General features: G+C 38.8%; 1 protein-coding gene across 3 annotated transcripts in view; it reads right to left on the bottom strand.

Moving 5' to 3' along the window:
• The window catches only part of LOC149780188 (ATP-dependent RNA helicase A protein-like), a 116,746-nt gene extending 100,920 nt beyond the window's left edge, over positions 1-15,826 (bottom strand). The window contains exons 1-2 of one of the 3 annotated variants that reach the window (XM_089936935.1): positions 15,771-15,826; positions 10,004-10,125 (exon numbers count right to left, since the gene is read on the bottom strand). In XM_089936935.1, coding sequence (XP_089793061.1) covers positions 10,004-10,114 — 111 coding nt within the window. In that variant the 5' untranslated portion in view covers positions 10,115-10,125; positions 15,771-15,826. Of the gene's footprint in view, positions 1-10,003; positions 10,126-12,749; positions 12,768-15,765 lie in introns of those variants that run through there. The other 2 variants (XM_089936934.1, XM_089936936.1) reach the window with 2 other exon arrangements.
• Between the last annotated feature and the right edge of the window lie 11,469 nt (positions 15,827-27,295).

Genomic DNA, 27,295 nt, shown 5'->3' with positions numbered 1-27,295 from the left:
TGTGTTTGTTAATTACGAGACATCTCGCGACGGCATTGTTAGAAACCGCAGACTGAAGAAGCCGGTTGGATGGAAAAATAATCAGGGGTATTTGATGTTTGGTGTCGGAAAAAAGAAGTATTTTGTTCATAGGGCGGTATTTGAAGCATTTAACGGATTAATCGAGAATGGGCTTGTTATTGATCATATTAATAATAATAAGACTGATAATTCTCTTACAAACTTGCAAGCTATCTCGCAAAGTCAAAATACCAAAAAAGGGGAAACTGGTAAATACTCAAAGAAAGCAAAACCCGTAAAGTCATTTGATACAACAACTCACGAGGAAAAAATATTTCAGTCGATGAATGAGGCAGGAAAATATTTTGACATTTGTATCGCCTCAATACGAAGAGTAGCAGAACGAGTATATCAAACAGCGATCTCAAAAAAGACGGGTCACAGAATTCGATTTTCATATATAACATCAAAGGGAGATAACTCGTTTTGTGATAGCGTCGCATGACAAGAGTTATGTCCCTTGAAGTCCAATTAATGTTGCGATTAATTAATCATTTTACGATGAAAACTAATGAAATACACGCTGTTATCTAACAGCTGTATTCTTTTTTTTAATGTTTTATTTGAGTATTTGGTTTCATTTAAATGCCGTGAAACACCATTAATAAGTATTTAAGGATTCAACGATTCAAGGGAATTCAAATTAACACACACCTTGTGACTGACGCCGCTGTATTAGTCACTTTATATATAAGATGACTCGTTATAAGCCTGGGGCTTTCGAAAGCCAATTCAACTAATCAAAACTAACCCACGCTCTTGACCCGGGCGTGTGGTTGTCTTTTGTTCACAATCATGCAACCGGGTTAATTTAATTGGGTTGCTTTTGATTGGTTGAATTGGCCGTAGAGTTCCGCCCCGCCGTTTTTTATGTTTGTGCTGTCTTGTGCCGTCCCCATCATCCATCAATCATTTCATTGTAAATATATTCATCCTTAATTAAGTACATGTAGTGATGTCCCCAAGCATATCTTCTGGGCGGTCTACGATGACGTTTGTCACCCTAGGCCTCCCTTCCGGAGATGTATGTCTGGGGTTCCAAGATGTGAATGTCCTTAATTAAGTATATATGTATGCCTGTAATCTGCCACAACACTCGAGTGGAGATTTACGGCATTGTACTGTCCATGTATGCCTGTAATCTGCCACAACACTCGAGTGGAGATTTACGGCATTGTACTGTCCATGTATGCCTGTAATCTGCCACAACACTCGAGTGGAGATTTACGGCATTGTACTGTCCATACAAAAAACGGGGTCAAAAATGACCCCCAATAATTTTAAACTTAAATTTTATTAAATTTTAACTTAAATTTTATTAAAATTTTTAATATTAGAAATAAGATGTTTATAAGAATATGGATTCCCAAGACATCAATAATATATTAACTGAGATTTCAAAATTAAAAAATCAAGGAATTGAATTATCTGATGGTCTCGACAGTGAAAAAATATTATCCGATTATGAGATTATTAACGAACAGTCGAAACGGGGGCGTTTTACCCTGGCCCGCGAGTATTTTTTTATAAAACGATTACAACATACGATCAATGAAAACTTGTACCACAATGACGCAAATGCATTCATTGGACTATTCACTGCCGTTGAAATAATACGAAAAAAACTCGGACGTGTTTATGAACGACGCCGGGAGATTTCTAGCAAGATCAAAAATATTAGAAGGATTATAGACGGAGCCTCCGGCGGGAAATTAGAAATTGCGGAGCAATTGCAATAATGGTAGGCGAATCACTTACTACTCGGCTAGCCAGAGAGCGGCTAGCAGCGCTTAAAAAGTTTATACCGTTACGAGACAGGGTCCGAGAACAACTTCAAACGCGGCAGCAACTACAAACCGATTTTGCTGTTGGAAGCGAACAACTCTTTGCCCCGGTAACTAAAGCGACCAAAGATGTTACAGCGGCAACAGAACGGGCAATATACGGAGATATTCCTAAGGAGGGCGAACGGAAAGAGGCGCCTCTTCTTCCTGTACTTGAAAAGATAGCAGCAGAGACAGAACAAACACAACAACGGATAAAACAACTTTCCAGTGATATAAAAACCCAACGAGAGTATGAACGATTAGCTGATATTGATGATTCTGAACAGGGTGATGTTGGTGAACTTCAAAAAATTTCCACTCAAAAAGGGGTCCCCTTTATAGATAAACTCACTGAAGATGCTATAACACAAATAAAACGAATTCAATTACTGAAATTCGACGATTATAGGATTTTTGGTAATTTTGCCGCTCAAAGCTATTATTCAAGAAAAAACTTTTTAAAAGACGAGTATAAAAACAGTAATATAAAACGAGATGACTGGGTTAATTGGTTGTATAAAACGAATAAAGAGATTGATCGCTTGGATACAAAAGAATTGGGATATAAAGAATTTAGAAGGGGAATTGATGATTATGATATACAACAACAACAAGAAATACTACAACAGCAAAAAGAAGAAGTCCGAGAAAAACATCAAAAAAAAGCTGGTTCTAAAAAAACAAGCGGAGAGGGGTATCCAAGTGGTAGTGGCCTAGTTGAAAACGCTAGTGTTACCTGTCCTGGTAGTGTTCTCAGTGATATATCATGGCTAGAGGTACTAATCGGAGGAAAACGAGCCGGAAATAACTCTACGGAAATAATCAATGAAGCCGCTGATATTTGCAAGCGGTTATTTGCAGGCGGTATCATGGACATTAATGCATATCGAACGCTCATAGACGAACTCGTGGATGATTAAAAAAATTATAAAATTATAAAATTATCGTTTTTGTTAATTTTTAACCGTTTTTTTTACTGTTTTTGACCGTTTTTTGACTGTTTTTGACCGTTTTTTGACTGTTTTTGGCCATTTTTTGAGGGCAAAAACCCAAGGAAATCATTTAGAGAAAATCGATGTTTTTCTGAAAAATCGAGAAAAAAACGACTATAGGCAACAAAAAACGACCAAAAATGACTAAAAATCAAGAAAAAACCAGAAAAAAACCGGATTTTTATCGAGGGCAAAAACCCAAGGAAATTTTGATAAAATTTATTCCGGTTTTCCACACGGCGGTGGGAAGGGGGTCAATCACTGGTGATCACAATCACTGGTGATCAATCACTGGTGATCAATCACTGGTGATCAATCACTAATTGGAAAACTGGTGTTTTTAATAAGGATGATCATACACTACAACCATGATAAACCAGTACTCGTCTACGTGGTAAACTCGCGATTGCCTGTTTACCGCGCGTACTATGGAGACGGTCTCGGTAGCACCATTGCGGGGTTATTTACAAGAATGGCTCCAAAAGTAGCGCCGTTAGCCAAACAATTAGGAATGAAGGCTATTGATGTTATTCGTGATAAGGGAATTAGTGCTATTGGAGATGTTGCCGGAAGGGCGTTTTCTGCCGCGCGAGACAAACTAATGTCATTGGTGAAATCCAAGAGAAAAAAACAGAAACCACCGGTAATGCCATCAACGACAGTGATGCCTGCAAATGTCAGTAAAGTAATAAATAACGCCGTGGAAGAAAAATTAGAGTCGTTGGCGACTTCGCCATCCGCCGATGCGGCAACCAACGCGCTCATGAACGCGATAGCGGGGAGTGGTTTAAATTCAAAGAATTTACGACGAAAAAATCGCAATTGAAAACATCAACATGATAAATAATAAAATGTTTGCGCGTACCGCTGATCCCGCGTTTGATATGGACGCCCCAGTACGCAGGGATGATTCTGTCCGTGATTATCAATTTTATTCTTATTATGCAGCGCAACCTGACCTACGATCGCGAATTGAACTTCAAGTCCAAGATACCAGTAAATACTTTCTGCCGTGTGAAGCGTTTATCGAAATTGAGGGAGAACTCGTGACAAATGCCGCCGATAATGCACCATACGCAGATGACCATCGTGTTCGAGTTGGCTTTGTCAACAACGGTATCATGGCGTTATTTGAGAGCGCCAGATATCTTATTGACGGGCGAGAAATTGAATCAATAGAACGCGAGGTTGATGTTGCAACGACGATAATTGGGTTAGCGAGATACTCGGATGATTATACAAGATCGGCGGGCCCATCTATGATGTTTGCGAAGGACACCACCAATAACGCTGACCATATTCAGTACATCAACGTGCTGGCGGAAAGAGATACCGCAACTGACCCACAGGCTGAAGCAGCCAATCCAGACCGCAGAGCAAGACCAGGCGCTAATTTCAATATTATAAAAAGCACCAACAATGATTACAATCTAGGATTCGCAGCACGAGTAGGAATGTTGCAAGGACCACGCCGACAGTTTTCATGCGCGATTCCACTCCATCACATATTTGGATTCTGCAGAAATGTCAGAAAAGTTGTCTATGGGGCTAAGCATACAATCGCGCTGACACGAAGGGGCGATGATAACAATGCAATATGGCATGCTGCTGGCGTCGCTGCCGGTAAAGTCATTTTAACTAAAATGGCATTGTGGATGCCGGTGCTGACTCCATCAGTTACCACGGAAGCACGATTGTTAGCATTTATGGAACAGGGAGGGAAATCGCTGTTGAGTTGGCTAGCGGTAACAACTGATGCTAAAGAGGATAACGTCGCCGATACGTTTACATGGCACCTAGCATCAAAACAGGGTGTTTCAGCCCCGCGTCATATATTCATAGCGCTGCAGAATAGGGAACGATTGGGCAGTCAAGAACGCAGCCATATGATATTTGATCAATTAGGAGTCAGGGATGTTTCGCTGAGAATAAACGGACAACAGGAACCATCCGAGGATATACAGCTTAATTACGGCGACAACCATATCGCACGTGTGTACCATCGATTGCTGTCGTATATGGGTCGTGATCAAAATGTCGACACTGGTTTGCAAATATCACAACTTGATTTTAAAAACCTGTATCCGATTTATTATTTTTCGCTGGAACATCTTGATTTAACGAGACAATCCGTCGCTGATATACACTTCCGAGCTCATATAGCCCCGGGTAATGTTAATTATAGAGCGGTTGCTGTCATTCTCAGCGATAAATCAATGCTGCTAGAAGGTGTTGGTGGACGAATGAGAATCGTTGATGCGCCAGTGGAAAACATGTAATTGAAAACACAAACGCGTTTACAATAAAATGTCGTATAGTGTCGTCAGTGTAGAGTTGACTGATGGTCAAGTCAAGAAATTACGATCAAAGTCGGCTAAACAATGCGGGACCACAATAACGCTGAAGCCGTCACAGATGGCGGGTGGTAATCATAAGATATCGTTGACGGCGCGTCAAATAAAACATTTCAATGATGCGATGAAGAATAAAAAGGGTGTTCAAATAGATTTTTCCGCCGCAGCAATTAAAAACATGGAAAAGACCGGTGGGATATTTCCGCTGTTAGCTGCGATTCCAGCGTTGATTGCCGCGGCCGCACCAGCAGTGGCTAAGGCGGCGGCGTTGGGGGCCGTTGGTACCGCGGCGGGAATGGCATTAAAGAAGGCAACCGGGAAAGGCTACAAAAAAGAACGACCCGTGGCCGGAAAGGGTCTAAGACTACCGGGAACCCCGTATTCATGGTATTCGGGAAAGGGTCTAAGACTACCGGGAACCGTTTATTGACTCGAGAGTCAACGACTCCTGAGTCTATGACTCCAATGTCTAATTTTGATTTAATAGACGCCGCAAACGCGTTAGCGATAAAAAACTTCAGAGGTGTTTTTATGAGGGATCAATTACCGGCGGCCCCAAGGAATACTGAAACCGGTATAATTAACCTCGATGGGTCCTCCGGAGCGGGAACTCATTGGGTTGCATACGCGATTGATCCGCGTGCGATCGTCTATTTTGATTCATACGGGTTAGCCCCGCCGAAAGAGTTCATGCGGTATATCCGGGCGTGTTCAGCCCGGGTTTTTTATTCCACGCTGCCAACACAGCAATTAAGTGACCCACCGATATGTGGCCGTGAAGTATTGAACGTACTCGCGGCAATTTCATCATCGCGGAAACCACCTCATGTGGTTGTAAACGAATACACTAGTGGGGTCGTAGAAGCTCAACGGATTTTAGAGAATAACATTTACAATAACGATGATTGATATTTGGGGACGACCGGTTTCGGCGCTGAAAGAATCCACGGAAACGGCCACCACCGATGACATAAAAAAACTAATTGAGGATGAAATCGCTGATATGTTGAATCTAACAAGTGTTGACCCAGGTGAAATAGTTGTATTTCAAGACCGCCAGGGTAAATTGAAATCTAGTAATGTGTCGCTAAATGACGTTTTATTACGACAGCGTAATACCGCCGATGGCACCATCGCGTTGTATACCGATGACGGACTACTCAAACCGGGTAAACATATATTTCAGATAGAGGATATGATAACATTAGTCCAAGAAGATTTTATAAGGTTGGACAGATCAATTATCGAACTCGAAATGCATGTGAAAACAACTATCGATAAATTTTTTGGGTACCCGATAGTAATCGAACCAAATCTTGCAACAATAAAAAATACTATTTCGGAGTTTACAACGCTGTCGGGCCAATTTTACACGTTGCGAAAAAATGTTAACAGGATCGATGACAACTTTGATAAATTCCTTGGTAAAAAAAATACCAAGCCGGATGAAATCACAATAACTATAAATGATATCACTGCGTATGGACAGGAAATAGAAACAATCAAAACTGATGTTGCAACAAACAAAAAGGGTGTAGACGCGCATGAACGGGAAATAGAAATAATCGGCGCTAATGTTGCAACGATCATAAATAATGTAGACTCGCATGGACGGAAAATAGAAACAATCAAAACTGATGTTACAACGATCATAAATAATATGGACGCGCATACACAGGAAATAGGAATAATCAAAACTGATATTGAAGCGAACAAAAAGGGTGTGGACGCGCATACACAGGAAATAGGAACAATCAAAACTGATGTTGAAGCGAACAAAAAAAATGTAGACGCGTATTGGCGGGGAATAGGATTAATCAAAACTGATGTTGCAGCGAACAAAAAAGGTATAGACGTGCATACATATGAAATAGGAACAATCAAACTTGATGTTGCAGCAAACAAAAAAAGTATGACCGAGAATACACGGGAAATAGAAACAATCAAAACTAATGTTGCAGCGAACAAGAATAATATAGACGCGCATTGGCAGGAAGTAGGAATAATCAGAACTGATGTTGAAGCGATTAAAGACGGGCTACCGAGAGTAGCAGAGCAATTCGAAAAAATAAAAATCCCTCATGAGAACATCATCAACACAGTATACACAATTCGGCATGGATCATTCGATTGGACTCCTACACAGAATACAGTAAATATCACCGCAACTGTTAAGGGCATTTATCGATTGACACTGGTTTCAATGATGCAGTTTAATATATTATCGTCGAGTTCATCCGGGTTTAACAATACAATATCAACAATTATAGACAAGAACGCAACTGAACTGTTTACAATTTATGCCGTTGATAGAAATCTAGCCGGGGCAAACATTACATGGTATGTGGAATTTGTAGCGAATCTAAGTAATTAAAAACACTAGCTCTTTTAAAATAAAAATGACCACCAAGGAAATTGAATCAGAGGTATCACCGACGTCACATCAATATCGATTCGATACCGCAAAAGAATTATCCGCGAATTTGAAAACGCTTTCCGAACAATACCGTATAAAAATAAAAAAATACCGCAGAAAAATAACCGCCATCGACGCGGTCGTGTACTCGGTATCGGGTATAGTAGCTGGCGCCGGTGTTATTTTATCCACGATGACCACGATAGCCCCGATCGCTGTTCCAATCGCTGTCTCCGCGATGACAACAGTTGCTGGAGTCGCCAACGCAATCACTAAGAAGATATCATCGTGTTTTCAGAAAAAACTCAACGAGTATACAGTAAAACATCAAATAGTATCCGACGCGTACTCGAAATTATCCGGGTTGATCTCGTTGTCAATTGATAATTTGTTCGTATCCGATGTTGAATTCTCCACGATGGTCCAGTTGTATAGCTCCGCGATGTCAAAAATCGAGGATTTTCAACTGGAAGCCGGAACCACCTGGTTGTTGAAATTAAACACTAAAGACAACGAATAATAATAATGTCGCTGAACCCCGAAGGGTCTCAATTACTTCAGCGGATCGCGGAGAACACCACTCCGGTACAAACAAGTATGATATCAATAACGTCAACGAAACCCGAATTCAGTGTGAACTTCCCATCGCCGGTTCCAGTGAAGGAAATAGCGCTGGCAAAATTGCGAGTATATCACAGTTGGCCTAATATCCGAGCGGACGCATTTAACGGACAACAACCTAATAACTCGCTGGTTTTTACACGGAAAAATAAACCCGATGGGACCCCAGACTGGGAGGAGGTTACAATACCAACTGGGTCATACCAAATAGAACAAATCAATAAAGAATTTCAACGCAGAATAAAATCGATCACAGGAAAAGAATCAAAAATCGCTATTACGGTTCATGAACCGACGTTATCGTCGACGATTGAAATAAGCACACCGGGGTATATGGTTGATATTTATAACAGTTCAATAAGAACCATACTAGGATGGCCTGAGAATCCACCCGCGGACACCCCCCCATCAACTATCCTCAGACACGATAACGGAGATGGTGGTAGGCATATTGCTCCATACAACGTAAATATTGCATCAGTGATAGCGATTAATCTAGTGTGTGATGTTATCGAAGGGAGTTACCAGGTGGATACCAAGCAATCAAATCAGGCTCAACAGGGATATATCCTTTATTCGTTTTCACCAACAGCCCCTCCGGGATTTTTAATCGTTGAGAGTCCGATTAATCCGGTCTATATGCGATGCCATGATCGGTTTTTAACGAGAATTAATTTTAGAATTACCGATCAGTCAAATAACCTAATTGATCTACAAGAGGAGGAGTTAGTGATCACTCTGTTTGTAAGATCATAAAGATTTTCATTGTAAATAACCACTTAGCAGCAGAGGGGGCGATGACATCGACGCGGGACGCCCGATGATTACCACGGGAAAACACCAACGAGATGTTGTCGCGAAATATAGCGTTTTCGAGCAAAAAACGCTAAGGCTCCATTTGCCAAACGGAGACTTTATTTTTTTTTGTTTGAAAAGTGAGATTTCGAAGGAAGGCTCTATTTGTCGTTTTAAGACCTCAATCAAATTTTGTCGAAAAAGTTGTCCGATTCGCCCCCTCTGCTGCTCCATCCAGGCTTTCTGTTTAGATGAAGTAGCTCTTGTATGACTTTTAAGATGACTGCCATGGCAATTACATCAATATTATTTTCATTTAGGAGCACTAGACATGAAGCCAATTATTAACATGACCATTCATATCATAATGGGCGTCTGAGTAGCACCATTTTCATCCGGGACCCACTAGACCCTGGATTAATGTGTGTGTCAAGTTTAATGGAAATCCTTCAAGCAGTTTAGGAGGAGTAATGAAAACAAACCTACATTAACCGACAACAGGACACTGGACAAAAGGCCAGCCCATAAGCTGTTTTGGCCTATGGCCAGTGACAACAAATCTACATTAACCGACAGAAGGACATTGGACAAAAGAACATCCCAAAAGCTCTTTTGGCCTATAACCAGTGACAACAAACCTACATTAACCAACAGAGGACACTGGACAAAAGGCCATCCCATAACCCATTTGGTCTATGACCGGTGACAACAAACCTACATTAACCGACAAAAGGACATTGGACAAAAGGCCATCCCAAAACTCATTTGGCCTATGACCGGTGACAACAAACCTACATTTACCAACAGAGGACATTGGAAAAAGGCCATCCCATAAGCTCTTTTCGCCTATCACCAGTAGAGCTACAAGCATATACCCTTGAAAATATATTAATTTGCTAAAATAAACTGTTATAAGACAAAGCATTTCTGGGTACATACCTCACACTTGAAACGAGGTTTGTGCTTTGAGCCAGTTTGAGAGAACTCATAGCTAGGAGTCACCTTTTTCTTCCCACACCAGGCATATAAAAACTGCTTTATGTCTCCCATACTGTAATGGTCTACAAGTAAACAACAGAAAAACTGAGTTTAATTTTCTATCATAGAGAAATAAAATATAGCCAATTCGTAACATTCAAAATCAATGGCATATTAGAGTCGATCCAACAAATTTTGTCTTCAAGTCAAGGGGCTAAGCAGATAATTGGTCTGGGCAACTTTATTAACTATATCAGGAAATCTAATGAATTACTGTAGTCTATTATTTATTTTCTTTAAGAAATCAAGGCTGAAAAGGACATTTTGGTAATGACACAGAGTGAGGATGTGAACTGATTCATATGCCTTTTTGCCGAATATATGGGTCACCAGGGCTGATCAAATCTGATAGCCTGATGTCCCAGCCTATTTTTTTATAAAGTCATGCAAGTAAATGTTCCAAGTCACTCGTCCAAGACAAGTGCTTTTTTCCTATTTTGAAAAGGTGGGCAAGTCTGTATTTTCATGCTTTAATCTCTTTACCTTTATCTGGCCAATAATGCCCTCAGGGCATAATGAACAACTGATTTTACCCCTTTCCATGCAGACATTTACATCCTGTATCACACCTTCCAGTGGTCATTATTAACTATTCCATGTATGTATGTTCTATTACCACTTGACTTTGTTTCTGGCTAAGCAATAAAATTATCAGCAAATTAAAACATGCTGGTATGATTAATTAGCAGTGTTTTCAGCGGCTTTCTTGTATTATGTTACTCAACGCAGATCCTCATGAATGGCTCACTCAGCTTTTATTCCAGCCAGGCAGTGTAATTACATTAAAAGACCTTTGCTGACATTAGCAGGGCTCGAATTTAACACAAATTTCTTTGTAGCCGGAAGGACTAGTATATTTAGAAATTTACTAGTCCTGCCAAATTTTTACTAGTTCTGTTCACAAAACAATGTCACACAGCTTTCATGTACGTTTACCGATTCAATTTTAAAGTTTGAACAATCCACAACAAAACTGGATCTTTTCTGTGTGTTTGTTTTAGCGAATTACATACACCAGTTACACCACATCCCTTTTTTGTCATAATTCAGCCATTCCCTGTCTTTTGTCCATTTCTTCTGAAATTTTCCACTATGATTTTCCCTATCATAAGAATTATTCCTCATCATTCTCATTCTACTTTTGCTTTTTTTCCGGTGGCTGAACACTTGTACCTTGTTTTGAAATATGAGATGTTATAGTATAGCTGACACAAACTATTTAAAGCAAGAAAAGGAATGGCACAGTGTCCTTTATATAAGAAAGTCAAAGCAAGATACAAGTTTCAAAACACGTGTCTTTGCCCCCTCCCACAATTAAATGGCCTCTCCCTAACAAAGAATTAACTTCAGCGGATGTTCTGCATGATCAAAGCAGTGGCTATTGTAAACACTGTTATAAAATATTAGCATCAGAAGATAGTTTCAGCTTGGAAAAGGTGTGTTCCCATCAAACGAAGCCATTTGACACTCTGTGCGTTGCATTTAACAGCTCAAATTACGGTATCATAAGTCATAAGTTTGGTAATTGTTCCTAATTAATCAAAGCTCAATGTATTGTTGAAATTAATAGTAGGGTGGAAAATTTTCAACTCTTAGATGCCCATGCTCAGAGATTTTAATTCCCAACATTCTGCTTGGATATCTCCACGTGTATTCAATTATTTGTTCATTCTTGTAAAGGAAAAATATAAAAACTTTTCTTATCATCATAGAAAAAGTAGTATCAATAATGTAATTGTAATAAATTGATATAATTCTTATAATTATTTTGATGGAAATGTAAAATATGTAGTTTCCTCTTTGTGACTGTTGAAGCACTTGGGTAGCGAGCAAAAAAAAAGAATCTTAAACAAATAAATGTGCAAACTAATTTCTTTGAATAGTTTTTGCCGTGTTCTTTTGTGTGGTACACCGCTTTGTAGTTTGTTACTGTGGTCGAGTGAATAAAGTGTGATACAGGATCAGTTACCAAACTTCTGTTGTTAATGATGGGACCATAATTTGCGCTGTTAAGTGAAATGCACAAAATCAGATGAATTCTTGTTATAGAAGCACACCTTTCCAAGGCAGAAATTGACTTCATTTTCTCATGGTAATATTTTATGACCGTGTTTACAATGGCCACTGCTTTGATTCTACAGAACATCTCCTAAGTCAAGTCTTTATTAGGGAATGGCATAAACAAATGCTAACTATTGATAACCGAAATTTATTAGCCCATCAGACTATTAACATTATGAAAGTTACTAGTCCGACAGGAAATCTGCTAGCCTCGGGCTAGCGTACTACAGCTAATTTCGAGCCCTGCATTAGTGCTGGATTCCTTTAAAACTGATTAAATGACAGTAATGATATTTTAATTAATAATTAATTACACAAAGGATTAACTTCCATGAGTGATATTTCATTTGGAGTGAAATAATTATACTAATTACTGAGCTATCTCTGTATGTACGTATGTAACAACAAAATATTATTATAAAAATCTGTCATAAGTAAAATGTGAATCTGAATAATTTTTTATGAATATCCTAGAATACAATCTATACTCAAATATTTTTATGAATATCCTAGAATACAATCTATACTCAAATATTTTTATGAATATCCTAGAATACAATCTATACTCATATGTTTTGTTGCTTACCAAGAGTCTGGCAGCATACTGCAAATGAAACAAATAAGGCATGTAACAATGGAATCAGCTACATCACCTAAATTTCATATTCCCACTGAAATAACAAATAGACCCCAACAGACACAAATCCTTTTAAATGATTTTGTCATTCCTGGCTTGAATGCATTGAAAGCATGTAATGTCAAAATCAGTTAAAAGGATGATAAGTATCTTGAAGGAAACAACACTATCCAAACACTTACTTCAATACTGATATATTTCTACTTGTTTTCTTCAAGAAACATACTTCAACTTAATCCAATTTTGGCATTCCCAGCTACCTTCACATTCCAGACAAATGAAATGTAGGCCAGCGGAACATGAAAACATGTCCATTTGCTTGTGTGAGAATTTGAATTTATTAGAATTTTAAAAAACCACAACAGACTAAGTAAAGTTTGAAGAAAACATTATGAATTTAACTTGTAGAAAAGTATCAATATGGGCTGCCAAGTGTGTGAGATATTCCTGAAAATCTGTCCTTGTTCTGATGTTAGAAGACATCAATGTGATACAGTGCCGTCATTTAGCAGAGGTCTCAGAAATGCTTAATCACGAGTGTTTGGATGAACATTTTTTATCCGAGATGCAGAAAATCACTTAGTCCTCTGTAAGCATGTAGTAGGTGGGCGGCAAAATTCAAAGACATGCCAGCCCTGCATTAAGACCAGCTGAGTGGGAAAATGTGTTGATATTTATAACGACATAATTCAGTGGCTGAAAGACACCTTCAATGAGCATGCTGCTATCAAAACAACATAATGCAATAGCTCAACGGCAAATTCAAAGACTTTGGTTGCTGGGTGGAAAATGTAGTGACTGAATTCAGAGGCAGAAAGACCCTGTGATGTACATATGGTTATTTATACGAGTACATCAAATAAACAACTTTAGCTTTCATTATTGTGTTCATTTACAAGTGTAGCTGAATAAGTAGTGCATTGGACCTCAAAATCAAGTCATGCTGAGACTTAAGACAAAATGCCATTTGCAAATTTGGACGATAAGTATTCTGGGGTTAAACAGCAAACTGATTGTAACGATATTTAAGAGAGTGCAAACTAATAATTCAGATGGGACAACAGCCACGTGTAAGAAAGTGTGTGATGCCTGGCTTAGTGTTTTGGATGGGACAATAGCCACATGTAAAAAAGTGTGATGCCTAGTTTAGTGTTTGGATGGGACAATAGCCACGTGTAAGAAAGTGTGTGATGCCTGGCTTAGTGTTTGGATGGGACAATAGCCACATGTAAGAATGTGTGTGATGCCTGGCTTAGTGTTTTGGATGGGACAATAGCCACGTGTAAGAAAGTGTGTGATGTCATTGATATGCAGGTTTTAACATTTGTGTAGTCACATGACTAGGAATGCAAATGGCCAGATCCAGGTCAAATTCCAGCAACAATGTACTTTCGTCTTGTCTGCCAGTGGATTAAAGACATATCTTGATGCAAGGTCATTCAAGTTTGCTGGGCCAGCTAGTAAGCAGCAACCCCTAGTTATGATGTTGTAGCCTCAACTTGATTTGTTGTGGTTGAGGTTATGAATTGATCCCATATCATGTAATGGAGCAAAAAAAAATCATCACAAAAGTCAGAAAAACAGTGTAGCAATCTACTACATAAGTATAATCCTGCTGTGAATGAAGTTTGGTATATTTTAAATTTATTAAGCCCTTATACGATAGAATAAATTGGCATGGTTACACTAACTTCACCATGTCCACCTTGACAGATAACGTGTCTCTCGCTGTGACCCCTTTTCTAAATAAGGCCTGCCAGACCATATTTGGATATTCTACGCTATGTTATTAATTGCTGAATGACATAATGTGCAAAGATGGAGAATGGATACTTGCATTATTTGCAAAAGCCAGTTTTTTTTGAGAAAAGGCAAAGTCAATGACTTTCAAATCCAGTGGGTAGCAGGACAAATACGTCCTATTTATCAATCAAGTGGTGAATAATGGCTTCTTGGTGGAATTTCAAAGTTACTGATAAACTGTCTTTACTTTTAATATGCAGAATTTCTTGACTCAAACTGTGCCATATTTTTACTACAATTTGTTCACAAGTCCAACTAAAGCCTCAATGGCCTTATATGGCACACAAACAAATGAGGCTGAGAACAGAAGTTGTCATTATTTAAACTAATATGGCAGACAATCTAAATAAAAATATTAGATAAGAAAGGTAAACAAGATTTTACAACTATTTCTGCAATGATTTGTGATACTTCCAGTACTAAATAAGAGGACTACTCAATTTATTTCATTATATGCAAGGAACATGTTCAAATTGTTGATATTAGGCTAAAAACGTGCAGGGTGTGAATCACACCCGGCTTGCTCCATTGACACAAATAGGCTCATGTTAGTACCCCGTCCACAAGGTAGGAGTAGGGGTACTAATATTAGTACTAGGCTACCTCATGCCGATATCAAATGGTGTCGGCGAATTCAAACTTTTTACTCGGACCCTACACCCCAACATAATGTCCAAGTACATGTATCAAAAATTGGGTGGCAAGGGTCAGAGGAAACTCGGACTATGTAGGACTAGATTGCCCGGGAATCTTTACAAGGTGTCGTCTGGTCATGCCAAAAAGAGTACCAAGGGAATATATCACGGCCACTTGATATGCATATTCTGCTAAAAAATAATAGTTTCAAAACGAATGTCATCACAATGAAAGGAGCATATTTTCTGATCAAGGTGAAAGCACAGGGGTCCGCTACAAAGAAAATTAGGAGTCTAATATGTAAAAGTATTGTCACAGGTTAGACTCCTAATTTTCTCTGTAACGAAGCCCGTGGGTGAAAGTGCGTCAAAACCAATTACATAAAATGATAAATTCTTCTTCTTCTTTCGATTTCGATATTATCAAAAATTATCATAACAATCTTTGTTTCCTCTTTATATACAATCATTATTTTTTGAGACTGTATTGCTCTTAGCATTTATATCAAATAACATTACTTTGATACCTTACAAGAAAATGCAAATTTTCACTTGTCGGCTCGCCGCAAAATGGTGCTCAGTCTGAATGTGCTATAGTACCATTAATCATGTTTCATCAATAATAAGATTTGGAAACCAGTCTAACCTTCTGTCGCGCTGTATTATGAGCACAAGGTGTCACTAATTCCGGAAAACACGAGACTGTTGCATCCGTCAATCCAAAAGAAACAAAACATAACTTGTATCTTAGAAATATTCGCCACAAAGAGTAAGTTATTTCAAAACTAGTTACTATATGTTACTAATGGGATATGCGGATTGCTTTGCGAACAGGAACAATGATATTTTATGATTCTAAGAAGGTATTTGATTCCATCAGGGACCAATAGTATAGACTTAACCGCATATTAGCATCCTACTGACAAAATAGTGCAGATTAAACGTCAAGTTCGCGCAATGTAATGTAACAATTAAACAAAATACAACTATAAGAAGAAAAGCCCTTCTAAATAAACTTTGGAATGCTGTCCTACAAGATAGAAGAAAAAGGTTAAGACGACAATATTCTTTAAATGTTATTAAAATAAAGATAAAAGGGTGTTTTGTGTTATTTAATTAGGCCTGTGAGTAGTGATTACAGGTAAACGGAAACAAAGATGCTTATTCAAGCATTAATACTGTGAAATAATTATAAGTATCCAGTCTTTAACCAGCTTTGGAGTTAAACCCACGCTTTCGCAGATGCACTGCTATTGGACGTACTCATCAATATTTGTGTCCGCCCGTTCCTGCATCCTTGTAACATGGTCCTGGTTTTAAAAAAAAAATGCGTAAAGTCTGAAAAAAACACTCCAACTTCAACTTAAATTTCACACGCTAATTAGTAATATATCTTTTAATAAAGTATGATGAGAAACTGAGATAATTACATAAGTATACTTTTCGGAACAATTTTTCGTCTTAACAAAGAGATACATACATAGATCTAGGTTTATAGTTTTGTACAACTTATCAGCTTGGTAGGTCCTCATTTAATATATTGTATCTAAGCGAGATTAAGATTCTTCTACAAAATAATTTTTATTTTACATTTGCTCTTTGATGTCGTAACATTTTGGACTGAAAAGATCAACTAGTTTTGCGTTAGAATGGTTAATTTGGCTAGCTCGTACGGAGTTTGCGTCCGAAGAGCTTTCAGTCTAGTAGGGCAGATTAAACTTTTGTGACTCAATGTCAATAACCGTTTAAACACTGGGAATTCTACACACTATTGCCAGGTACACTTGTTTCTTTTTGTTGGCGTTAACGATACGTATAACATATTATTTGCTATATCATGTACAGAAAACTGGAGCTAGGAACAGTGCCCACGGACAAACCGAGGTGAAAATATAAAGATGATGCAAAAGCTATTGAAGGAATAAAGCATGGACATTTTTCTGATCTTCTGTTACATTAACTAATATTTATATGTATTATCCAACACATGGACAAATTCATTTTATATTGTCATTTGTCCATCATTAGTCATATAGGTTTGACGTGTACTTGATTTATGTCATGTATGTAAGTTGTTGTTGTTGTTGAGTTTAATTATAGTGGCGTGCGCACAATTGTGCATGTGCCACTTTTTTCTGACTGCACCGCAGCCTGCTAGTTGTTCCTGGGAAAGGGAATGGTGCCACCTCCCCCAGGCTTTTATGGATTCAAGGAACCCTGATAGTTTGGCCTCAATCTGTGGGTCCATAAAGGTCCCTTACAGTTGAATGGTTGGCTGTCATTAGTGGGAAGGAGAGCTGGGGAACGGTCCTGCTTGCTTTACATCGCTGGTTTCTTGTTGCATTTGCCTGGTGTTTCTTGCGATTTTTTTTTTCGATTTGTTTTCTTCTTCTTCAAAATGTTCTAGAAAAAAGGGGAGTTGGAATGTTCTACGCTGTTTATAGAGGTTCGTAGTAGAAATCGTGTATGAAGAGAGATTTTCAAGGTTATTATGGTATTACTAGTCGAGGTGTTTAGTGTGTGCTTCCTACGTTATGTTATTTATAAGTTTTTAGATATTGCCTATTTAAGTTATTTATTTATTAATGTTTTTAGAGATTGAATGTTATTTATACTTTATTTAGCAAGAGACCGGAGTCCTAGCCGATTACACGGTTCGTTAAAGACATCTAGGACCGGAGTCCTAGCTGATTACTCGTTCGTTAAGGACATCTAGGACATGCGATTTTGCGGTTTCCTTAGTTTTTTTTTTATAGGTGCTTCGTAAGTGAATTATTTATTAATACTTTTATAAAACTGAATGATATGCTATGGGTTTTTATGTGGTGCCTTCTAAATTTATTTAGGTAGTTACTGGGTCTTTTGGTTTTGTGGGGATAGTAATTATATTTTGTTCCTAAGTCATGCTGAGTCAGCAGCAGGGAAGTTGTACAGACCAGACGTTCCAGACCAAATAAAGCTTCCTACGAGAACTTTCTCCGTAGAAGCCTCAGATTTCAAAAATAAGCCTTCCTACGAAAATTAATTTGCGTAAATTCACTCCCGACTGCAATTTTTTGTGTGCAAATTCAATGATTCCGGACAAGTAAAAAAGGGGGGGGGGAATTTATTCTGGTGTCGATGAAGTTTGCAAAGTTTGGCTGCTAATCCTAATTTTACCTCGCATTAAAACAATATAGTTGAAAATAATATGAGTCCGAAAGCTAGTACAGTTGGAGAGCCTCATTCTGCCAGATTAGCGCGAGAGCAATTAGCGGCATTAAAGAAGCTTATCCCGACAAAACAATTATTCAAGAGAAATGTTCGTGGTTACGAAGATGCACAACATGGAATTGCCGAGGCATCATCGAAATGGTTGAGTCCAGTCACTGGAGCAATCGAGCAGGTTGTATTTGGCGACGAAAAAGATCCAGATACGAAGAAAAGGGGAATTTTTCCTATGTTGAAAGGTATTGAGGAACAATCACAAACATTACCCGAGCGATTAGCAATAGCAGCAGCACAACAGGGGCAACAACTTGCAATTGATTCTGGAGCAGATAAGGGAAAACCTGTAAGAGGAAAACCTGTAATGATAAAAGGGAAGTTTAATATCGAGAATTTAAGAGAAAATTTCACCGATGAGGGATGGGATATGATATCACGACCGCTCTCGTCACTGTATACCATAGATCAAATTGGCGATTTTGCAGAAAATTATTTTAGAGATCGAAATGAATATTTGACTGCAATAGGAAAAAAAAGATACGGAACTCGTGATAATTGGTACAATATGGTATATAAAGTTTACTCGGGAAAAACACATGTGAGTATGGTAACGGATCCGCGTTACAGGAGATTTTTAGAAGCAGCAAGAGACACACAAAGATATAATAAGCAAGCAGCAGAAGAAAGAAAACAACTGGAGAAGGAAGAAAGGCAGCAAGCGAAGGAAAGAAAACAACAGGAGAAGGAAGAAAAAGCTAAAACACGGAAGAGAAGGGTAATACCACAGGAAGAGGATATTCAACCACAGGAAGAAGTTTTTCAACCACAGGAATTAGGAGCTAGACCAAAAGAAAGAACTCCACCTCAGAAAAAGGAGAGAAAAACAAGAAAGAAACAAGAACAGAGTGACGAATCGATAGTTCAACTACAGGTACCGATAGTTAAACCAGCACAACCTAAGGAACCAGCTTCCGAATATGTAAGAATGAAGGAAGAATATGAACTTCATCCAATAAAACTTGATACTAGTGTAACCGCTGATAATTATTTGAACACGAACATATTGCATTTACTTAGAAACTATGATTCAAAAATTCAGATGGCTGCGGATGATTCTATTGAAAATAGAAGATTTATTTTGAGAAGATTTATTGCTGATAAAGTCGAAGAAGTTGATTGGCTGGCGATAATTTATTTTGGCACTTTAGGAAAACCAATAGACTATTCTGATAAAAATTTTGAAAAATTTATATCGGATGTTGGTGATTACAAATTAATGAAGCTAAGGGAAAGTCTATCATCTACAAGGAAGAGTGATATATTAATCCCGAGTTTTTCCCCCCCTTCCTTTCAACCCCCCTTAGAATCACCATTAACGTTGTCATCAGGGACATCGTCAGGAGAAGTATTCGAGGAAGCGTTATCGCCATCGCAATTTACAAAACCAAAAACAGGAAGCGGATATACAATTTGCCCTGACAGTGTTGTCAACGATGTATCTCGCCTCGAGGTATTAATCGGAGGAAAACGAGCCGGAAATAACTCTCGCGAAGTAATCAACGAAGCCTCAGATATTTGTCAGCGGTTATTCCGCGGTGGCATCATTAATTCTCACATTTACAAGGAACTCGTCGATGAGCTCATCGATTAAAACAACACAATTGAAATAACATGATTGTTCACAAGCATCAACGCAGACCCAAACAGGTCCGCATAGTAAACTCTAGATTGCCCGTGTACAAATATATCCATGGCAATGGATTCGGTGATATCATTGGAAGTCTCGTTACGCGAATAATACCTAAAATCGGACCCGTGATCAAACAGCTCGGGTTAAAAGCAATAGGAAAGATCGGCGAGACTGCCATTTCTGGTATCGGTAATTTGGCCAGTAAGGGCTTCAATGCTGTCAAAAGTAAAATATTAAATTTAGTGCGCAAAAAACAACCCGTCAAATTACCCATCACCAGAGAAATGCCACCCGAAGTCAGTAAAGCCATAAACGACGCAGCAAATAAAAAAATAAACGATCTAGCGCAGGAAGTTGCTAAGACAAATCTAGCGCAGGAAGTTGCTAAGACAAATCTCGCAAATGAAGTTGCTAATACAAATCTAGCAAAGGAAGTTGCTAAGACAAACCTAGCAAATAAAGTTGCTAACACAAGCTTCATTTCAGGCAGTGGTCTTCGTTTTAGATGATATTCTTAATAATAAATGTTCGCACAAGTGTCAAATGAAGTGTTTGACATGGATGAGCCTGTAGGCAGAGACACATCCGTGCGAGATTTCCAGTATTTCTCGTACGATGCAGTTGAACCAAATACAAATAATCGCTTGGAAATTCAAGTTCACGATACAACAAGATATTTTCTTCCATCTGAGGCATATATCGAGGTTGTTGGGAGAATTGTAAAGGAAGATAATACCAACTACGATGCAGATTATAGTGTTGGGTTTGTCAACAACGGCATCATGGCATTATTCAAGAGCGTCACTTACATGATCGACGGAAGAGAGATCGAATCAATTACGGACAACGTTGATATAGCAACGACGATTATAGGCCTAGCGAGATACTCGGATGATTTTACCAGGTCAGCCGGTCCTAGTATGATGTTCGCCAAGGATAATTCCAATGATCCGGACCATTCCCAGTATGTTATGGGCAGACCGCAAAATCTCGCTGGTAATGCCGCCGCCACCAACGTCGATGTAGTACTCGGCCCCAATCCCGATTACAACCTTGGATTTGCCACGAGAAGAGCTATGCTAAGGGGAAATGAACGAAGATTTTCCTGTGCAATTCCGCTATCTCACATTTTTGGATTTTGCAGGCATTTCAGAAAAGTTATTTACGGAGCAAAACACACGATAACTTTCGTTCGCGACGCTGCTGGCAGTGACAAAGCCATCTGGCGAGATCCTGGTGATGCAGGCAAGGTAATCCTAACTAAATTTACCTTGTGGATGCCAGCGATAGTTCCATCGATGCTCGAGGAAGAAAAATTATTATCATTCATGAATCAAGGCGGAAAATCCGTCATGTCCTGGTTGACAACGATGACCGACTCCTGCGATGTTAATATCAACGGAATATTTACCTGGCGAATTGCGTCACAACAAGGTGTTTCGGCACCTAGACACATCTTTGTTGCTCTTCAAGCCGCAAATAGATACGATCAAAATCACAGTCACATGATATTTGATAATTTCGATGCAACAAATGTATCATTGAGAATAAACGGTCAACAAGAACCATCGGAGGAAATAGCCATCGATTTTGAAAATTTTTCAACGGCCCGCGCGTATCATCGATTGCTAAGTTTCATGGGCCGCGATCAAAATATCGATACAGGATTGCAAATATCACAGTTGGATTTTAATATTCGCTATCCTATCTATTACTTTTCCCTGGAGCATCTCGATTTGGTAAAACAATCCGTCGTTGATATCCATTTCAAAGCCAGAATTAACACAAACGGACCTGCAAGAGCCATCGCGGTAATCCTCAGCGATAGAACAATGATACTGGAAGGAATCAGCGGCAGAATGAGAGTCATCGATGCTCCTGTCGAGAACATGTGACAAATTCCAAATTTAGATTAAAGCGATTATTAATATGCCATACGAACACGTCAGTGTAACTCTGACCCCAGGTCAGATGAAAAAACTCCAAACAGCGATATCAAAACGATGCGGTATGAAATTAACACTGAAAAACGATCAGATTCACGGTGGGCCTAACAAACTATCGCTAACTAGAGGTCAACGTGAACGATTTTCCAAGGCCAAATCAGCAAATTCCGGCATTCATGTGAGTCTCTCCATAGGCGCCATCAGAGACATGGTCAAAACGGGCGGTATTTTCCCTGCCGCTCTATTGGGGCTAGCGAAAATGGCTCTTCCGGCGATTGGAAGGGCATTCGGATTAGGCGCGCTCGGAGGTTTAGGTTCTGAATTAGGCTCCACAGTAATGCGAAAAGTTACCGGAGGGAGATACGGTAAAAAAAAGGGGAACGGCCTTTATCTAAGACGAACCCCGTACGGATCCGGTCTAAGATTAGCACGGCCTATTCAAATTTAGATTTACTTAGCGAAGCAAAGAATAAAAAAATAAAATTTTTCAGAGGCGTATTTATGCGGGATCAACTACCAGAAAAACCAAACCCTACCGAGACAGGAATAATTAATCTCGATAAAAATACCGGTCCTGGCACACACTGGGTCGCCTACGCGATTAATCCTCGCGAAGTCGTTTATTTTGATTCGTACGGATTAGCACCGCCAAATGAATTTATCAACTATGTGTCTTCGCTGAAACTTCCGGTTTGGTATTCGACACTTCCAACGCAGACATTAGCGGATCCACCAATATGCGGCCCTGAATCAATTAACGTCCTCGATGCAATTTCAAAATCATCCGGTCCTTATCACAAAATTGTATTTGAATACGCCGTAGATAAATATCATGGTTGATATTTACGGTAGATTTATCTACAGGAAGGAAAAGGCAGAAGTGACTGACGTCGATCTATCAAAGTTCGCAACCAAGAGCGATATTAACAATCTTCTATCGCTGTCAGAGGTGGATCCTGGCGAAGTTGCTGTTTTTCAAAATACCGAAGGAAGATTACAAACCAGCAACGTGAAAATAACTGATATAATCAAGCGAGAAGAATATAATGATCATATCAGTCAATTTACTCGTCAATCAGAATTAGTGTTGAAATCTATAGCTGATATTACTGATCTATTAGCGGTATTGCCACTAAAGGCTAATATCGCGGATGTAGAAAAATCCGACAAAGAGCTATCAGCGGCGATGCTTCTAAAGGCCGATAAAGCATTACACGACGATCTTCAGGACAGAATGATAAAAAGATTTACCAAGCTAACTAACGATCTTAAAAAACTAGACGATACATCAAAAAATCTCAATAAAGAACTCGATGAGGATATAAAAAAATTCATCGAAACCTCCTTAACTACACACAGCGATCTCATCGAGAAAACAAAGAAAATAAACGAAGATATCGCCCAAATCAACAAAGATATTGAATCGGCACGCGCATTAATTTTTTAAAAAGCCGATAGAACATCACACAGCGATCTCATCGAGAAAACAAAGAAAATAAACGAAGATATCGCCCAAATCAACAAAGATATTGAATCGGCACGCGCATTAATTTTTCAAAAAGCCGATAGAACATCACACAGCGATCTCATCGAGAGAGTAAAATCCATTAACGAGGAAATTACCAAAATAAATATCTCGTTAGGTCAGAGAGCAACAATCGACGATATCAACAAGGAAATTAATAAACTCAGCGAACTTGTTATTCCCGAATTTACTAAGGGGTTTAACGCGATGCGTGAATTGACAGATGAAAAAATAAAAAAAATCAACGAGGATCTTCTCGACGCATCTACAAAAATTAACGATATCAACACAAAAATATCGTCAATGAACCTTGGAAGATTATCGCGTATTTCGATACCAGCGGAGGTAGAAACAAAAAATCTACAATGCCGTGTGCCATTTATGGTAAAGACACAAGAGGGCGCATGGACACCCGAGAATAACATATTTAAATTTACCCCGCCAATTACTGGAGTATATCGAATATTTCTTCAAGCTCCGATAAAATTTAAAATAAAACCGCAGGTGGCACTTTCGATGAAAATTTTAATTACATTATGGCCGCAGGTTACGAGTTCACATTTGTGCTAGAACCACCAGATAGAACCAACATGGGACCAGTGTATTATACTATATTTTTCGAATTTTTATCCGAATATACGCAGAATCCGTAATTGTTATCGTAAGATACTAATAAATGACCGCATCGGATTACCGTTATAATCAGGCGCGATCATGGCAGGATTCGCTAAAAAAACTCCTCGACGAGTATCAAACAAAAATAAAGAAATATCAGCGTAGATTAGTTATCATTGACGTCGCCGTGTACGCGGTATCCGCGGTAGTCGCTGGTGCTGGAATAATTTTATCCGCGGTAACAACAATCGCGCCAATCGTAGCAACGATAATAATCTCGTCAACAACGACAATCGCAGGTGTTCTCAATATCGTAGCGAAAAAGATATCCTCGTGCACGAGTGAGAAATTATCGTTGTACAAAAATAAACTAACTAAGATCAACGACGCGTATTCGAAATTATCATCGCTGCTTTCGGAGAGTCTCAACGACGGCGTTATCTCCGATCTAGAATTTTCGGCAATGATAAGTATTTACTCGGAGATTGAACAAATGAATATTAATAATGTCCGAGCTAGCCCAGATCGTGACAAACACGACACCGCCGACAACAACGTTAATATCGTTAAGCTCAACCAATCCAGAATTTAGCATCAATTTTTCAACACCAATCAGCGTCAAAGAAATTGCGTTAACGCAATTGCGTGTCTACAATAGCTGGCCCAATGTTAGATCGACGTCATTCGGTAAATTATTGTCAAATAATTCACTTGTTTTTGCCAACAAAAACAAATCCGATGGAACACCTGATTGGATACATGTTGGTATACCAACAGGCAGTTACGAAATTGATCAGCTGGATAAGGAATTTACCACCAGAATATCAAATATAACCGGCAATGCTACTCCGGGAATAAAGATATCTGCGCACGAACCAACGCTATCATCGATGATAGAAGTGAAATCGCCGTACATAGTAGATATTTACCAATCATCGATTAGGACCATATTAGGTTGGCCTGAAATTCCACTCCTGGAAACATCCCCCGATACAACTCCAGGATTTACCTCGAAGGATTCATCAAGGCAACCCGAACCAAAAAAATCCGACTTTACCACGGACGAGGTATCGTATGAAGTTCTCTCATATCACTTGGATCGAGTCAGTGCAGCTATTGATTTCATTAATCAACATAAATCCGGCAAAATAATAATCGCCTTTACTTCCGTTAATGAGGAATCGATAACATTTATTTCCGTCCCCTCCACACCCTCGGATACACAAATCGTCTATATCGGTGCAAATAAGCACCCGACCATAATATACGGCGATTATATAAAAAAAACTATCGACGAATTTAACGCGGAACATAAAATGTATCTATCTCACGTGAGAACATTATTCAACGAATGTATCTCAGATAAATCAATTTCATGTGAATTAATTTCCAAATATGTGAAATATTTAAATGGACTCGCGAACGATCTTGAATATTATCACGGTATGTTCATTAGGGCTATCATCGACGATATATCAGCTGGGTTTAATTTCTACGGCCACACATTGATCAAAAACTCAGGTAATAAGAAAAAAATTTGTGACATTACATAAATTAACCACGGAGACATTACCAAATTTCAAATTCCCCGGTTACGACGTTGATAAAATGAGAAAATCCGTCACTGATACCATCGATGAGTTATTTCCGAAATTACACGCCGCATGGGCAGAGAAAAAACAATTAGCGCTGTTACTCAGACACGATAATGATCCGACCAAAGGCGGGCGGCATATCTCGCCAGGTATCGTTAATATAACGGAAGTTATCGCGATTTATCTTCACGCGGATGTTGTCGAGGGCAGCTACAATGTTGATTCGTCAGAGTCAAATCAGGCGCAGCAGGGATTTATATTGTATTCGTTTTCACCTAGCGCCTCTCCGGGTTATTTGATAATAAAGGAGCCGGTGAATCCGTTTTATCTGCGATGTCATAATCGATTGTTGTCAAGGATAAATTTCAAACTGACGGACCAGAAAGGAAATTTGCTTGATATCCGCGGAGAAACGCTGAGTATCAATCTCCTGGTAAAATCGTGAGAATCTTCGAATCTGTCCACGGGGAAAAACAGGCCAAAAAAATAAATAAAAACCGGGGAAATTTTCAAAATTAGTAAAAATTTTTAATTTTTGTTTTTTTTTGTTCACGGAAATATTCAGGAGGATTCAGGAATTTCCTTGGCCTTGCTCTCATCGACAAGTTTTTTCAGTTGTCTGACGCGTGAGCTTGTAATTTTTCTTGATTCATATGCGTCTGATAAAATCAACCTAGCTTTTTCCACCAGCGTCGATAATTTAACAAAATATTCGATTTGACCATCGCTGACTGTAGCTAGCGACTGATACATCGCGATTTGGATTTTCTTTATTAATTTGTATTCGGATGGTAGCGTGTATTTGTATTCAAGTTTCCCTTGAACAATCGTCTCGAATTCGGATCGAATTTTATTCGTGTCCAACTCCGATGGGAGATTTATTTTTTTCCTCAGGTCATCGATGGCTTCGATAATATTGCTTATGGTTTGTTCGTCCATGTTATATAATTCTGTAAATATTCAATTATTTTTCGTCGGATATTATCGGAATATAGTAAAATTCGATCCACTCGCCAAATCGATAGGAAAATGCTGCTCTAGTTATTTTTTCTGCCGCACATTGCACGGAATTCGAATGAATACCGAAGTATCTTGCAGCGGCGTTTATCGATGTGAATACGATTTCCTCATTTGTTTCTTGATTTACTGATTTTACTGCTTTAGCTGATCGATATCCGCAGCCGTTACCTTTAGAGTTTTCACTCTGAGTTACCGCTCGAAGATTAAATAATTTATTATTAGCTTTATTTCCATCGATATGGTCGATAACAAGTCCAATTTCTATCGGTCCGTGATAACACTCGTATACGAATCTGTGACAGAAATAATTTGTTCCTCTTCTTTTATTATTTTTGTTGACAGAAAATCTAAGATATCCAAATTTATTAAAATTACCAACACGTTTCTTCGTTTTAGCATTTCTGACATTACCATCTGATGACGCCTCGTATCCCTCGATCGTAGGATGAGATTTAAACT

Source organism: Sinohyriopsis cumingii, chromosome 16 (genome assembly GCF_028554795.1).
Source record: "Sinohyriopsis cumingii isolate HCF-2022 chromosome 16, ASM2855479v2, whole genome shotgun sequence".
In the NCBI taxonomy this organism is placed as follows: Eukaryota; Metazoa; Mollusca; class Bivalvia; order Unionida; family Unionidae; genus Sinohyriopsis; species Sinohyriopsis cumingii.
Note: the sequence above shows the minus strand (reverse complement) of the source record. Positions and strands in the feature narration are given on the sequence as shown.